Raw genomic sequence first — 17,290 nt, 5'->3', positions numbered from 1 at the left:
TGATGTAGACAGCCCTACCTCCTGGCCTTGTACGTCACTGCCCCACCCTCCTCCCCTGTGGCGGCCCGGCTAGGTGTGCAACACTCAGCCGAGCCACCACGGAGGAGCGGAAGGGGACAGGGCGGTGACGTACACAGCCAGGGGGTGGGCCCGTGTATGTCACCGCCCCCCTTCCCCTCCCGCTGTGCCCCTCAGCCGGGCCGCCGGGGGAGCCAGCAGCACAAGGGGCTGTTTGGGCTCCCCCGGAGTGGAAGGGGAAGGGAGGGCGGTGATGTACACGGCCCCGACCCCAGCCCCAGCCATGTACATCACTGCCCCGCCCCCCTCCCTCGCAGCAGCCCGGCTGAGCAGGCAGCACTCAGCCGAGCGCCATGGCGGGAGGGAAGGGGAAGGGGGGTGGGGAGAGAGAGAGGCAGGAGGAGGAGAAGAAGAGAAAGGGAGAGTGAGAGGCAGGAGGGGGAGAAGAGAAAGAAAGAGACAGAGAGAGAGGCAGGAGGCAGAGGAGAGCTGAGAGAGAGGGGGGAAGGCAGTAGGAAGAGAGAGAGAGAGAGTGAGAGAGCTCAGGAGAAAAGACCTGAAAATCCCGTTTTATGACAGGCTAATTGGCTAGTATAATAAGAAAAGCCAAAAAAGGAGTTTGAAGAACAGTTAGCCAAAACCTCAAACAGTAATGTTTTTTAAGTACATCAGAAGCAGAAAGCCAGCTAAACAACTAGTGGAACCTTTGGATGATCGATATGCTAAAGGAGCCCTCAGATGATAAAGTTATAGCAGAGAAGCTAAACTAATTCTTTGCTTCAGTCTTCATGGCTGAGGATGTTAGGGAGATTCCCCAACCTGGGCCATTCTTTTTAGGTGACAAATCTGAGGAATTATCCCAGATTGAGGTGTCCATTAGAAGAGGTTTTGCAACAAATTGATAAACTTAACAGGAACAAGTCACCAGGACCAGATGGCATTCACCCACGAGTCTTTCAGAACTCAAATGGTAAATTGTGGAACTATTAACTGTGGTTTGTAATCTATCCTTCAAATCAGCTTCCGTACCTAATGATTAGAAGATAGCTAACGTGACACCAATATTTAAAAAGGGCGTTAGAGGTGATCCTGGCAATTATAGATCGGAAAGTCTAACGTCAGTACCGGGCAAATTAGTTGAATCTATAGTAAAGAATAAAATTGTCAGACATATGGATGAATATAATGTGTTGAGGATAATCAACATGTTTTCTGTAAAGGGAAATTATGCCTTACAAATCTGCTAGAAAGGTTCAAGGGGCAGGAGAAACGTAAAAAATAACAAATGGTCTGGTAGCACTTTTATAGACTAACAAAACATGTAGATGGTAGCATGAGCTTTCGTGCACACAGCCCACTTCTTCAGATGAGTTTAGGATGTTCAGACCCAAAATAAATAGGGGACAAGGAAGAGGAGGGAAGGAAAATCGAGATAACGGATGGCTGGGACATTATCAACCTAACATTCAGTGAAGGTGCCACCAGCTTTTTGTCTGTGTAGATTCTTGCATTAGTATCCTTCCTACCTGCTAGCTATCCTATGATCCTTATCTGCTTCTTTTAACTATCCAATCTTTAGGTGCTTATAGGTTACCAATTCTGCCTATTTGTTTTTCTCTTTTATATTTTCATACCCTCTGCTCCTTGTTTCCTTGCCCCCTTCCTTTTTTTCCATCCCCTTCTCCCTTCTCCCATATTTATTTTGGGTCTGCACATACTAAACTCATACTTCGGGTCATCTAAAGAAGTGGGCTGTGCCCAAGAAAGCTTATGATAACAGTTTTGTTAGTTTATAAAGTGCTACCAGACCATTTGTTGTTTAAGTTTAAACTGCTAGAGTTCTTTGAGGGGGTCAACATATATTTGGACCAGGGGGATCCAGTGGATGCAATATACTTAGATTTCCAGAAAGCGTTTGACAAGGTCCCTCACCAAAGGCTCGGAAGTAAAATAAGTTGTTGTGGGATTAAGAGGGAAGGTCCTTTTGTGGACTGATAACTCGTTAAAATACAGGAAATAAATGGTAGGAATAAATGGCAAGTTTTCTGATTGGAGAGATGTAACTAGTGGGGTCTCTCCTGGGACTCATCCTATTCAACTTATTTATAAATGATCTAGAGAAAGAGGTAAACAGTGAGGTGGCAAAATTTGCAGATGATACCAAACTGCTCAAGATAGTTAAAACCAGAGCAGACTGTGAAGAGCTTCAAAAAGATCTCACCAAACTAAGTGATTGAATAACAAAATGGCAAATGAAATTTAATGTTGATAAATGTAAAACATAATCCCAACTATACATACAGTATGATGGGGTCTAATTTGGCTACAACTTCTCAAGAGAGATATTGGAGTCATTGTGGATAATTCTCTGAAAACATCCACACAGTGTGCAGCAGCAGTCAAAAAAGCAAATAGAATATTAGGAGTCATTAGAAAAGGGATAGAGAATAAGACAGAGAATATCTTGTTGCCTCTATATAAAACCATGGTACGCCCACATCTTGAAAACTGCATGCAGATGTGGTTGCCCCATCTCAAAAAAAGATATATTGGCATTGGAAAAGGTTCAGAAAAGGGCAACAAATATTATTAGGGGTTTGGAATGGATCCCATATGAAGAGAGATTAAAAAGACTTGGACTTTTCAGCTTATAAAAGAGGAGACTAAAGGGGAATATGATAGAAGTCTACAAAATCATGCGTGGTGTGACAAAAGTGAACAAGGAAAAGTTATTTACTTATTCCCACAATATAAGAACTAGTGATCACCAAATGAAATTACTAGGCAGCAGGTTTAAAACAAACAAAAGGAAGTTTTTGTTCACTAGATGGACCTTTGGTCTGACCCAGTATGACCGTTCTTATGTTCTAACTTAACCACAGCCTCCTGCTTATCAGGGACATTCTTTTTATCTGTTTGAAAGCCCCCTTCTTCACTCTAAGTCCTGCCAAGCCAAGGAGCTGATTGCAGCATGAACAGAGTTAAAAAGTTCAAAGTTGTTTTCACCTGCACTGTGTATTGATCTGAATGTGTTATCTAAAGCCATTATCTTGTTTCTTGTGGGGAAAAAAACTACCCGGGTGATTCAACCCTCATCCCAGGCTGCCTTAGCTTTGATTTGAATGGCTAATGTGAGGCCAGGTCTACGCTATGTCCTAAGAGATGTGAAAAATCCACACTATCAAGAGACCTAATTATACTGACCGTAAGCCTCTATGTAGGCGGTGCTATGTTGACTGGATAGTTTTGCCTGGAGATATAACTGCTGTCTCTCATGAAAAAGGGGTAACTAAAAGCTCTCTCCCTTTGGCTCACAGCATCTTCATCAAAGCACTGCATTAGTGCAATTGTGCTGATGCATCATTTGTAGTATAAACATGCCCTGAGGTAAAAACTGACTGTGCTGTTCTCACTGCTATATAAACTGAGTTAGTTAAACTGAACTAAGAATATACCTCTTCTTGAAGTGTGCACATACCCTTAGTAATTCTATAGCAGACAACACAACAAGCAAACAGGCTTGCATTATTGTATGAAGATTTGCTTTTCACACATCCTTCACGCTTAGTTAAAATACTGACTGTAGCATTCAGTGGCACAAAGCTCCATATATATTTGATTGCAGGCATTGCATTTTTAATGCAGTCATTGCTATCTCCATATACGAAAATATAATTTGTAAGGCCAAAATGAATTTGAAGAACACATCGCCAAAGATTCAATAAGTAATCATTAACCTTTCTTTTAAAATACATAAACAGTCAATGGGGCAATTGAAGGATTGAGATGCCAAAGGAACACTCACTGATAATAAGGTCACTACAGAAAAAATAAATGAAATCTTTGAATCACTCTTCACAGATAAGGATGTGAGGGAGATTCCCAAATCTGAGCCATTCTTTTTTAGCTGAGAAAGCTTTAAAAAATGTTCCAGAATGAGGTGTCATGAGAGGAGGTTTTTGAACAAATAGATAAATTAAACAGTTCTAAGTCACCAGGGCCATTGGGCAATCACCCAAGAGTTCTGAAGGAACTCAAATGTGAAAATTGCAGAGCTACAGATTGTAGTCTGTAAACTATAATTTACATCAGCTTCTGTACCAAATGACTGGAGGATATAGTCAATGTGCTGACATTTGTTAAAAAAGGGCTCCAGAGGGGATTCCAACAAATACAGGACAGTAAGACTGAGTTCAGTACTGGGGAAAATGGTTAAAACTATAGTAAAAAAATATAATTATCAGACAAATAGATAAACATAATTTGTTGAAGAAGAGTCAACAGGTTTTTTGCAAAGGGAAAGTCTGCCTCATTAATCTACTAGAACTCTTTGAGTGGGTCAACAAGCATGTGGACAAAGGGTATCCAGTGGATAGAGTGTCCTTGGATTTTCAGAAAGCCTTTGACAAGGTCCCTCAGTAAAGGCTCTTCAGTAAAGTAGGCTTTCATGGGTTAAGAGGGAAAGTCCTCTCATGGACTGGTGTTGGTTTAAAAACTAGGAAACAAAAGGTAAGAATAGATGCCAGCTTTCAGGATGGAGAGAGGTAAATTGTGGTGTTCCCCAGGGATCTGTACTGTTCTATTCAACATATTTCTAAATGATATGGAGAAAACAGGTAAACAGTGAGATGGTAAAAAATGCAAAACTAGTCAAGATTGTTAAGTCTCTGGCAGACTGAGAAGAGTTTCAAAAAGATGTCACAAAACTGAGTGACTGTGCAATAAAATGGCAGGTAAAATATAATGTTGATCTATGCAAAGTAATGCACATGGGAACACATAATCCTAATTATATATACAAAATGATGGATTCTAAATTAGCTGTTACCAGTCAAGAAAGATCTTGGAATTAGTGTGGATAGTTCTTTGAAAATATCCATTCAGAGGGCAGAAACAGTAAAAATCAAAGAGCATGTTTGGAATCTTTAGGAAATGAATAGATAGTAAAACAACATATTTTAATGCTGCTTTATAAATCCATGTTATGCCTACATCTTGAACACTTGTGCAGATGTGGTGGCCCCATCACAAAAAAAAAAAAGCATTGGAAAAGGTTCAAGAAAGGTGCAACTAGAATGATTAGGGGTTTGGAACAGCTGCCATATGAGGAGAGATAAGACTGAGACTTTTCAGCTTCAAAAAGATACTTAGGGAGATATGATTGAGGTCTCCAAAATCATGAATGGTATGGGCAAAATAAATAAGGAAGTGTTATTTACTCCTTTTCATAACATGAGAACTAGAGGCCATCAAATAAAATTAATAGGCAGCAGGTTTAAAATGAAGTATTTCTTCATACAACACAGAGTCAGACTGTGGATCTCATTGGTATACGATGTTATGAAGGGCAAGATATTGAAAGGATTCAAAAAAGAGTTTGATAGTTTGATAAGTTCATGGAGGAGCGGTTCAGCAGGGGCTATTAGCTAGGATGGGTAGGAATGGTGTCCTTAAGCTCTGTCAGAAGCTGGAAATGATGACAGGTGAGGGATCACTTCATGATCATCTGTTCTGTTAATTCCATCTGGGACATCTGGCATTGGCCAATGACAGAAGACAGGACACTGGCCTAGATGAATCTTTGGTCAAACCCAATATGGCTGTTCTTATGTTCATGATATATTAACATTGTTATAAAAAAGTTTGAAAAACATCTCAACCTACTTAAAAGTGTAGTGGAGTGTATGGAGTATAAGTGTAACATGCATTGATGGATTGATTGTCTCTCTAGGCTATTCAAAGCCCCGGCTGTCTGAAGGAGATAGTCCCTGCTCAGGACGTGTGGAAGTAAGACATGGCGAAACATGGGCGACACTCTGTGATGCACACTTTGATCTCAAAGCTGCCAGTGTTATCTGTAATGAATTAGAGTGTGGAACAGTTCAGTCTATCCCGGGAGGAGCTCACTTTGGAGAAGGACATGGGCTGATCTTGACTGAGGAATTCCATTGTGCAGGGAATGAGTCACACCTGGCATACTGTCACAAGATAGCACATGGGAATCAGACGTGCTCACATGCGGATGATGCCAGTGTCATATGCTCATGTAAGAATTGAATGTGATGTCTCTAAATCCCAAGCATGCGTATTCTAGATTAGGGTACAGCAATACAACAATCTTACTCTATAGCGAGTTGAGACACTAGGGTGGCATCAGTTTCTGTTAAAAGCCATATAATCCAAGATAATAAAGGGATCAGTCCCCCCTATCTTCCCATTCCTATGTATTTGGTATAAATTAGTTCCAAAGCTCCCTCTGTAAACCCATCTCCCTTCTCCCCAGGGTACACAGGGTTCCGGCTGGTGAACGGCAGCACAGCCTGCTCCGGGAGGGTGGAGATCCAGGTGCATGGTGCCTGGGGAACCCTCTGTGACTCGCACTGGGATCTATCAGATGCCAACGTTCTCTGTCATCAGCTTGACTGCGGATTCGCTGTGTCCGTGCCAGGAGGAGGGCACTTTGGGAAGGGAACCGGCTCTGTCTGGCCAGAGACATTTCACTGTAAAGGGACTGAACCCCATTTGTGGCACTGCCCTGTCACTGCCCTGGGGGCCTCTCCGTGCTCACACGACAGTGATGCCAGTGTGGTTTGCTCAGGTAAGTGCAGGAGCAATGCTGATTAATGACACCTGCCCCTCAGTGTGTGACATTGCCCCAGAGCACAGGGAAAGGAAGAATGATCTGGGATCAAGGAGTGTGCATTAAAATAATAGTTACTACCAGAAGAAATCCCTGTATTCTCAGCTTCAGTAACATTGCCTCCCAGACCATGTTATCATGGAAGATAATATTAAGAATGAACAAGAAGAATAGGAGCAATTGCTTCCAAAAGAAAGGAGCAGCTAGGACAGCTAGAATTCATGAGACTGATACATAGAGTGCCTGTAATGGCTGACACATCCCAGGAAAAGCCTGGTCCATTTAGAAATCCTGATGCAAAGGGAAGGATAGGCATTGGGGATCTGCTTTTTGGGACCTGAGGAAAATCCTGATCCATTGGGGAAAGCCAAATGCACTACCATATTGGCTCTGCAAACTGCAGAAGGGGAATTAGGCACTTGGGCTCTGCATTCCTATGTCAGTTCTGAGAACACTATATTGGACTGCAGTGCTTCATGCTCAGGATCCCTCCTCTCCCAACTAGCTGGGAGAGACTTGGTCCTCAGCCGGGAGCTGCTGCTGTGGCTGAGGGAGAAGTGCCCCTCCCCCAGCCAGGCAGCTCCATGCGCAGAGCCCCTGGCTGGGTGGGGCTCATTAAGCAGCTATGGGGCCATGCTGCTGCTCAGCTTAGAAAGAACCTTGGTCTCAGGTAAATAGGATGAAATTCAAGAAGCACTAATGCAAAGTACTCCACTGAGGAAGGAACAATCAGTTTCACACATACAGACTGGGAAGCCACTGTCTAGGAAGGTGCATTGCAGAAAGTGATCTAGGGCTCATAGTAGAGTACAAGCTACATATGAGTCAACAGTGTAACACGGTGGCAAAAAGCAAACATCATTCTGGAATGTATTAACTGAAGTGTTGAAACAAGACATGAGAAGTAGTTCTTCCATTCTATCGTATGCTGACTGGGACTCATCTGGAGTACTGTATCATGGACAAATTGAAGAAGGTCCTGAGGAGCGCAGCAACAAAGATTAAATGTCTAAAAAACATTACTTGTGAGGGAAAAGTGAAAGAATTGGGTCTGGAAAAGAGAAGACTGGAAGGGGACATAACAGCTTTCAAGTACCTAAAATGTTACAAGGAGGAGGGAGAAAAATTATTCACCTTAACAGGTGATGATCGGACAAGAAGCAATCGTCTTAAATGGTAGCAAGAGAGGTTTACATTGGACATTAGGACATTTCAGTTAAACACTGGAATAAATTTCTAGAGAGGTTGTGGAATCTCTATCATTGGAGATTTTTAAGAGCAGATTAGACAGACACTTGTCGGAGATGATCTGGGTATTACTTAGTCCTGCCATGAGTGCATGGGGCTGGGCTAGATGATCTCTTGAATCTATGATTCTATTCGGTGCAGGATCATATGTTAGAGTTTTCCAATTGTAAACAGGGCATTTCTCTCTCTCTCTCTCTTTCTCTCTCTTGTTCTGTTCTGTTTTTTCTAGCGGCTTTGTCACAGTCTCACTTTCCTTAATTGCCACAAGGCTTTAAAGTCTCTGGCCAAACTCCCTTAAATCAGGCACAGCCCATGTCTCCCACCACCATTTGCCTACTCAGGTGCCCTTGTCTGTCTTCAATGTATTTAAATCTCATTGAGACCATATGCCTAATTTTCAGTCGCTCCATTGCTGCACTTACGTGGCAGGTAAGCCACAATTACATTCTTTGTTCTTTTTCAGAGGGGTCGCCAAGTTAGTCTAACTCGAAAAACTTAAAAAACAACTAGTGGTCCCGCAGCACCTTAAAGACTAACAAAACATGTAGATGGTATCATGAGCTTTCTTGGGCACAACCCACTTCTTCAGGTGAACAGAGTATTAAAAATCCAGATCCAGGATCTTAGATATTCTTGGATTTGAACTTTCAGTACTCAGTTCATCTGAAGAAGTGGGTTGTGCCCATGAAAGTGCATGATACCATCTATATGTTTTGTTAGTCTTTAAGATGCTGTTAGACTATTCGTTGTTTTTTAAGTTTTTCCTTGCCCAGACCCTTGTGTAAATCAGAGCAGGAGTAAATCTGTGCATCATTGCCAGACTCTGTTACAGTTTTGAGGAACCCAGAGCCTCTAGCAAGATGTAGCCTAGCAAATAGTGGCTATGTGTTAGCTCCCGAACACCACCAGCCTGTTAGTCCAGAGGAGAGGGCTAGAGTGGCTATGTGAGCCCTGTCTTTGCCTGGCAGATTAACACTAGGTGAATCCCAGTCTCTAGTCCCTTTAAATTATTCCCCTGTGGTATCCAGCCCCTGATGCTGGCTACTCACAGAAGTCCCAGATTCTCTTGCCCCAAAGGTACAATGTGCCCCAGGTTACTTGTTTTAATGTAAATGACACTCCTGTACAGCACACAGCACTTGTTAGCACTTCTAGGGTATGTCTAGACTACATGGCTTCATTTACATCAAAATGGCTGCCGCGCTGTGCCGATCAGCTGTTTGGCAGCACAGCGCGGTAGTATGGACGCTCCATGGTCGACAAGGGAAGCCCTTGTCAACCACCCCATTATGCCTTGTGGAATGAGGTTTACCGGGGCGATCGACAAGGGCTTCCCTTGTTGACCGCGGAGCGTCCAGACTACTGCGCTGTGCTGCCAAACAGCTGATCGGCACAGCGCAGCAGCCATTTTGATGTAAATGAAGTGGCAATTATTTAAATCGCTGCTTCATTTCCCTTTTTCGAGTACACTAATCTACATGGCTCCGTTGACGGAGCCATGTAGTTTAAACGTACCCCTAATGAAACTAGAGACAATTTCTTTTAAGAAAGAAAGCTCACTAGAAATAAGAGAGGGTATATGTACACTTGCACCCTCTTTCAAGAGAGGGATGCAAATGTAGACATTTGAAATTGCAAATGAAGCCGGGATTTAAATATCTCATGCTTCATTTGCATATTTGGGTTATGGCACTATTTCGAAATAGTGCTATTTTGAAAAAAGAAACGCTGTTTAGACGCGGTTATTTCGAAAGAAAACCCTTCTTCCGAAATAACTGTTAAACCTCATTTGATAAGGAATAAGGGTTATTTCGGAAGAAGGGCTTTCTTTTGAAATAACTGCATCTAAACAGCGTTTTTTATTTTGAAATAAGGTATTTCGAAATAACGCCCATCCGCAAATATGCAAATGAAGTGAGGGATATTTAAATCCCAGCTTAATTTGCAATTTCAAATGTCTACATTTGCATCCCTCTCTCAAAAGAGGGTGCAAGTGTAGACATACCCAGAGAGTGGTGGAAACAAATGGTTACAATATAAAACAAAATCATAGAACATGATAGTCACCTTTCCTAGCTAACAAAATTGGTTCCACACAAAAACTCAGTATCATGCAGAATTATCTGGCTTCACTGGAATAAAGATCCAAATTTGCATGGACAAAACCCACTCCAAAAATGTCTCCTGAGTGAAAGCATTCAGAATTCATCATGCACATGCATCTCACAATGATTCTGAGTAGTGATAAGTTGCATGCTTCCTATCAATATCTTGCTCCTTGTGGATAAATTCCCTGGAGGACATGTGTTCAGTCTAGTGAGCTTGTCAAATGTGAGGTGTTTCAATGGACTGGGGAGCCTTTTCCAAGGGAGCGCCGTGTCATGCACATTATAACCACGCTCAAGAACCTCCCTCCTTGTGACAGATGCAGATACCTGTACTAATGCAATGCATGAATATGGCCCATTTTATTTGCTAGGCCACTCTACAGTTTGCATTATTCCTTATGTGCACAGTGTATTTCCCATCTCTCCTGGGCCCAGGTCTCTCTGGGGCACTACAGCTGCTGAATGGAGAAGGCCGGTGCGATGGCAGAGTGGAGATTTCCCTCAGTGGTGTATGGAGCCAGGTGCTGGATGACCAGTGGGACATGAACGATGCCAGCGTGGTCTGCAGGCAGCTCCAGTGTGGAGAGGCTGAGAGAGCTTATAACCCCCCTTCGTCTGAGCAAGGGACAGGCCCCGTGGGGCTGAGAAGGGTCCAGTGTGCAGGGAACGAGACTCGTCTGGCTGGCTGTGACATCTCCACATCTGAGACAGCTCAGGAAGGAATTGCTGAGGCTGTCGGTGTTGTTTGCTCAGGTGACTTACTATGAAAATCTTACAAACATCCTTTGCTTGTTCAATAGGATTATGACCCACTGCAGGGCCTTTCCCCTGTTGCTGAGATCTGAAATAGATATGGACCTGAGATGCACATTATGAACCATATCCAGTAAAAGTATGTGTGTGATGTGCAGAAACAACAGTGTTATGTGCAGAAACAACAGCATAACTTCTCATCAATTAAGTATCAGTGCAAATCATCTATTCTGCTTCCAGCCTGTGCACTGAATAAGGCAGAGGGCTTGTGAAAAAGACAGGATGTGATCACAGACTCCATGTCTTTATTATAAAGCACACACATACCAACAGCCTATACATCTATTTCCTAACTTTTCACTGCTTGAATTTGCAACTCAAATCATGCTTTTTAATGTTGTTTTTATGTGAAATTTCATATGAAAAGAAGAAATGTAAAACCAAATTCCATTATATGCACCCTCACCTCATTCCTTTAGTGCTAGAGCCCAGATTGCTACTACTATTTATCCTGCAGGACATGGGCGGTGGGTAAAAGTAGGGCTGGGAGAGGCATGGCCCCAGCACTGCTCCAATCCCACCCACTTCGGAGTTCTTGATAAAACAGACGAACACTCTAAAATATATAATAGATTTAGGGTTCAGTCCTGCAACTGATCACATCCTAGCCAAAATCACACATAAGCCCAATGCAGAAGGCCTGATTTTGTGAGAAACTTTATTAAGTGCTTTGCTAAAAGGAAGAGGTATTACATCTATTCTTATCATCCATTGATATGAAAGTATCTAAATGCAGTAAAAGATACTTAGCATGAAATGTTCTCTGTAGAGCTTAGCTGCTACTGGCTTATTATGTTTGCTTTGGATTCTGGGTAGAAATATGAATTATAGGACAGTACTAATCAAGATGACTTGTCTTTCTTTCATAATTGTCAAAATAATTTGGTACCATATTTGCTTCCTCTAATCTTCTAGTTCCGCCCAATTCTTCAGCACTTACAAATATAGTTATTAATGCTTAAGCAAATTTGTGAGGTAAGAATTCCTTGAGAGCTCTAAGCTTATTTTCAAATATATGTTTGAAAAGATTTGAGTTTAGAAGTCACAACTGATTCTACAAATCTATAAACTCCCAGCTAGTTCTTTCTCTTCTGTAAGTCAAATGTTCAGGACTAAGCCTTCCATTGTCGACACTAGCACTTTTGTGGGTTGACTGCAGTGAGGAGAAAAACACATGTATTATTGGGGGTGGTTTAACTATGTAGACAGGAGAGAGATCTCCTGTTTCCAGTGAATGACTACACAGGAGACCTTACAGTGGTGCAACTGTGCTCCTGTAAAGTCTGTAATGTAGACATTAAGATCTCTTTATCATACCTTCATCTCTTTCTAACTCTGCAGATTTCATCTCTATGTTTCTTGTTAAAGACAGACTTTTAAAGGCACTGTAGTAGCGCCATTGATTTGTGTGCAAGCTGTTCAGATATCATTATATTAACTTTTACCTGCTGGCATTTGTCCTTGTAGGGAGCAGGCAGATCAGACTGATGAATGGGCCAGGTCGCTGTGCCGGGAGAGTGGAGATTTATTACAATGGCACCTGGGGGACAGTTTGTGATGATTTCTGGGACCTGACAGACTCCAATGTTGTTTGCAAGCAGCTGGGATGTGGACATGCCATCAATGCAACTGTTTCTGCTTATTATGGACAAGGATCAGGGCAGATCTGGTTGGATGATGTGAACTGTACTGGGAATGAATCCAATCTCTGGGCCTGTCCTTCTGCAGGCTGGGACCAGCACAACTGCAGACACAAGGAGGATGCAGGAGTTCTCTGCTCAGGTCTGGTCTGTAAATGATCTTGAGAGTTTGGTTACCAGGGGATTTAAGGAAATATATGGGTGTTTGGAGAGAGAGTTAAAGATGACAGAAAGTTTCTCTCTTTCTTTTTTGTATGGAAGGGTACAGCTTGCTCAGGAAGGATAGACAGGGGAAAAAGGGAGGAGATATTGCCTAATATATTAAAAATGAACACACTTGGAGTGAGGTGGAGATGGACATAGGAGACGGAAGTGTTGAGAGTCTCTGGGTTAGGCTAAAAGGGGTTAAAAACAAGGGTGATGTCATGCTAGGAGTCTACTACAGGCCACCTACCCAGGTGGAAGAAATGGATGAGACTTTTTTTAAACAACTAATAATATCATCCAAAGCCCAAGATTTGGTGATGATGGGGAACTTCAACTATCCAGATATATGCTGGGAAAATAACACAGCAGGGCACAGACTATCCAATAAGTTCTTGGACTGCATTGGAGACAACTTTTTATTTTAGAAGGTTGAAAAAGCTACCGGGGGGAAGCTATTCTAGATTTGATCCTAACAAATAGGGAGGAACTGGTTGAGAATTTGAAAGTGGAAGGCAGCTTGGTGAAAGTGATCATGAAATCATAGAGTTCACAATTCTAAGGAAGGGTAGAAGGGAGAATAGCAAAATAGAGACAATGGATTTCAGGAAGGCAGATTTTGGTAAGCTCAGAGAGCTGATAGGTAAGGTCCCATGGGAATCAAGACTGAGGGGAAAAACAACTGAGGAGAGTTGGCAGTCTTTCAAAGGGACATTGTTAAGGGCCCAAAAGGAAGCTATTCTGCTGCGTCAGAAAGATAGAAAATATGGCAAAAGACCGCCTTAGCTTAACCACGAGATCTTGCATGATCTAAAAATAAAAAAGGAGTCCCATAAAAAATGGAAAGTCGGACAAATTACAAAGAATGAATATAGGCAAACAACACAGGAATACAGGGGCAAGATTAGAAAGGCAAAGGCACAACATGAGCTCAAACTAGCTATGGGAATAAAGGGAAACAAGAAGACTTTTTATAAATACATTAGAAGCAAGAGGAAGACCAAGGACAGGGTAGGCCCACTTGTCAGTGAGGAGGGAGAAACAGTAACAAGAAACTTGGAAATGGCAGAGATGTTTCGGTCTTCACCGAGATGTTGGAAGGAATGCCTAACATAGTGAATGCTAGTGGGAAGGGGGGAGGTTTAGAAGATAAAATAAAAAAAGAACACGTTAAAAATCACCTAGAAAAGTTAGATGCCTGCAAGTCATCAGGGCCTGATGAAATGCATCCTAGAATTCTCAAGGAGCTGATAGAGGAGGTATCTGAAGACTGGAAAAGGGCAAATATAGTGCCCATTTATAAAAAGAGAAATAAGAACAACACAGGAAACTACAGACCAGTTAGTTTAACTTCTGTGCCAGGGAAGATAATGGAGCAAGTAATTAAGGAAATCATCTGTAAACACTTGGAAGGTGGTAAGGTGATAGGGAACAGCCAGCATGGATTTGTAAAGAATAAATCATGTCAAACTAATCTGATAGCTTTCGTTGATAGGATAACATGTCTTGTGGATAAGGGAGAAGCGGTGGTTGTGGTATACCTAGATTTAGTAAGGTGTTTGATACGGTCTCGCATGATATTCTTATCAATAAACTAGGCAAATACAACTTAGATGGGGCTGCTATAAGGTGGGTGCATAACTGGCTGGATAACCATACTCAGAGAGTAGTTATTAATGGTTCACTATCCTGCTGGAAAGGTATAACAAGTGGGGCTCCGCAGGGGTCTGTTTTGGGACCGGCTCTGTTCAATATCTTCATCAACGATTTAGATATTGGCATAGAAAGTATGCTTATTAAGTTTGCAGATGATACTAAGTTGGGAGGGGTTGCGACTGCTCTGAAGGATAGTGTCATAATTCGAAAAGATCTGGACAAATTGGAGAAATGGTCTGAGGTAAACAGGATGAAGTTTAATAAAGACAAATGCAAAGTGCTCCACTTAGGAAGGAACAATCAGTTTCACACATACAGAATGGGAAGCGCCTGTCTAGGAAGGAGTATAGCAGAAAGGGATCTAGGGGTTATAGTGGACCACAAGCTGAATATGAGTCAGCAGTGTAATGCTGTTGCAAAAAAAGCAAATATGATTCTGGGATGCATTAACAGGTGTGTTGTGAGCAAGACACGAGAAGTCATTCTTCCGCTCTACTCTGTGCTGGTTAGGCCTCAGTTGGAGTATTGTGTTCAGTTCTGGACACCACATTTCAAGAAAGATGTGGAGAAATTGGAAAGGGTCCAGAGAAGAGCAACAAGAATGATTAAAGGTCTAGAGAACATGACCTATGAAGGAAGGCTGAAAGAATTGGGTTTGTTTAGTTTAGAAAAGAGAAGACTGAGGGGGGACATGATAGCCGTTTTCAAGGTATCCAAGGGTATGTCTACACTACCCCGCTAGTTCGAACTAGCGGGGGTAATGTAGTCATCCGCAATTGCAAATGAAGCCCGGGATTTGAATTTCCCGGGCTTCATTTGCATAAAGCCGGCTGGTGCCATTTTTAAATGCCGGCTAGTTCGAACCCCGTGCCGCATGCCTCATTCCACGAGGAGTACAGCTAGTTCGGATTAGAAGCCCAATCCAAACTAGCTACTCCGTGCCACGTGTAGCCATACCCTAAAAGGGGGTCATAAGAAGGAGGGAAAAAACTTGTTCATCTTGGCCTCTGAGGATAGACCAAAAAGCAATGGGGTTAAACTGCAGCAAGGGAGGTTTAGGCTGGACATTAGGAAAAAGTTCCTAACTGTCAGGGTAGTTAAAGATTGGAATAAATTGCCCAGGGAGGTTGTGGAATCCCCATCTGTGGAGATATTTAAGAGTAGGTTAGATAAATGTCTATCAGGGATGGTCTAGACAGTATTTGGTCCTGCCATGAGGTCAGGGGACTGGACTCGATGACCTCTCGAGGTTCCTTCCAGTCCTAGTATTCTATGATTCCATGGGTACGTCTAGACTATATGCCTCTGTCGCCAGAGGCATGTAGATTAGGCTACCGGACATAGTAAAATGAAGCGGCGATTTAAATAATCGCCGCTTCATTTAAATTTACATGGCAGCCGCGCTGAACCGATCAGCTGTTTGTCGGCTCAGCACGGTAGTCTGGATGCGCGGCTGTCGACATCAAAGGTATTTGTCGACCACCCAGGTAAGCCTCCTGGGATGAGGTTTACCTGGATGGTCGACAAATACCTTTGATGTCGCCACCCGTGCGTCCAGACTATCGCGCTGAGCCGACAAACAGCTAATCAGCTGTTTGTCGGCTCAGCGCGGCAGCCATGTAAATTTAAATGAAGCGGCGATTATTTATGTCTGGTAGCCTAATCTACATGCCTCTGGCGACAGAGGCATGTAGTCTAGACGTACCCTATGATTCTTAGTCTTCCTTTGACGACATAGCAATCTTGGCAGTTGGGTATTAAAAAGTCTACGTTGACAACAGCTAATATCAAGGATTACTGGAAATATCACACTATTTCCTCAGCTTTTTTAAAATTCTGAATCTTGGGTACTACTGTGTGTTACTGTTGGTGAATGGTGTCTTTTAAATAACAGTTCCATTGTGAATAACTCCTGTAACTGGTCTCCAGAGGAGTCTCTCTGAGTCATGAAATGAATGTTGCTTCTATAGAAGAATGTGCAGGTTTACTAACGATCTCAGGGATTCAACCTTCAAACCACATTGAGTTTCAGAATCAGGAAACAGCAGAGCCAGTTGGTCAATTCTCTGCATTTCTTTCCAGGGCTCACAGATCTGAGGCTGGTGAATGGCAGTGACTGTGCTGGGCGTCTGGAAGTTTTCTACAATGGGACATGGGGCAGCGTTTGCAACACTCCTATGGATGCAGTTACCAGAGCACTTATATGCAAACAGCTAGACTGTGGAGATAGTGGGACTCTCGTAAGTGAGTTTACATATGGAACTGGCTCTGGACATACCTGGGTGGATAATATTCGATGCAATAAGCAGCACAGCTCCCTGTGGCAATGCCCATCAGACCCATGGACTCCAGAGTCATGTAAGGCCAGAGAACAAGAAACCCACTTATCATGTAAAGGTAAATAGCAAACTATGTGCTATATAAATACTCAAAAGATTAAATTTAACTCACTGAAAGGTTTTGATATAATTATGGTACTTTATATTTTCATTCTATTTTATAAAATATCTAGTTATATTCTTTTAACATACTCAGTAATGGTACATACTTATTTTCAGTTTCTGAGGTTACAGAGATTGGAATGTAGTTCTTAATAATGAACCTGGAAATCAGTTATTAAAAAATACACATTATAAGGCATTATCAGTTGTTATCTAATCTATTACTCAGTAAAGTAATCAAATAGGAGATTTTAAGGGCCGCAGAGCCTGTTACAATAATCTCATCTGGAAGGCCATAGATTATAAACCAAGAAATCCTGCATGTAGCCTATACATTCTGGTTTAGCTACAACATCTCTTTTAGAAAAACATCATGTCCTGAATTAAAGACTTCCAAGTAATGTAGAATTCACCACAGCCTATGTAAAATGTTTCAATAGTTAATTACAGTGACGGCTAAGAAACCTGGTTTTTATTGAGTCTGAATTTGTCTAGCTTCACCTTGCAGCCACTGGATCATGT

The 17,290-nt window shown here is 42.3% G+C and overlaps 1 protein-coding gene across 1 annotated transcript in view; it reads left to right on the top strand.

Moving 5' to 3' along the window:
• Positions 1-17,290, top strand: part of LOC102448849 (scavenger receptor cysteine-rich domain-containing protein SCART1-like) — a 68,213-nt gene that overhangs the window by 24,295 nt on the left and 26,628 nt on the right. The window contains exons 3-7 of the mRNA XM_089771799.1: positions 5,750-6,064; positions 6,302-6,616; positions 10,450-10,767; positions 12,295-12,609; positions 16,410-16,724. Of these exons, the coding sequence (XP_089627925.1) occupies positions 5,750-6,064; positions 6,302-6,616; positions 10,450-10,767; positions 12,295-12,609; positions 16,410-16,724 (1,578 nt within the window). The remainder of the gene's footprint in view (positions 1-5,749; positions 6,065-6,301; positions 6,617-10,449; positions 10,768-12,294; positions 12,610-16,409; positions 16,725-17,290) is intronic.

The sequence above is a fragment of the Pelodiscus sinensis genome, chromosome 1, assembly GCF_052426305.1.
Source record: "Pelodiscus sinensis isolate ZL-2025 chromosome 1, ASM5242630v1, whole genome shotgun sequence".
NCBI lineage: Eukaryota > Metazoa > Chordata > Testudines > Trionychidae > Pelodiscus > Pelodiscus sinensis.
Note: the sequence above shows the minus strand (reverse complement) of the source record. Positions and strands in the feature narration are given on the sequence as shown.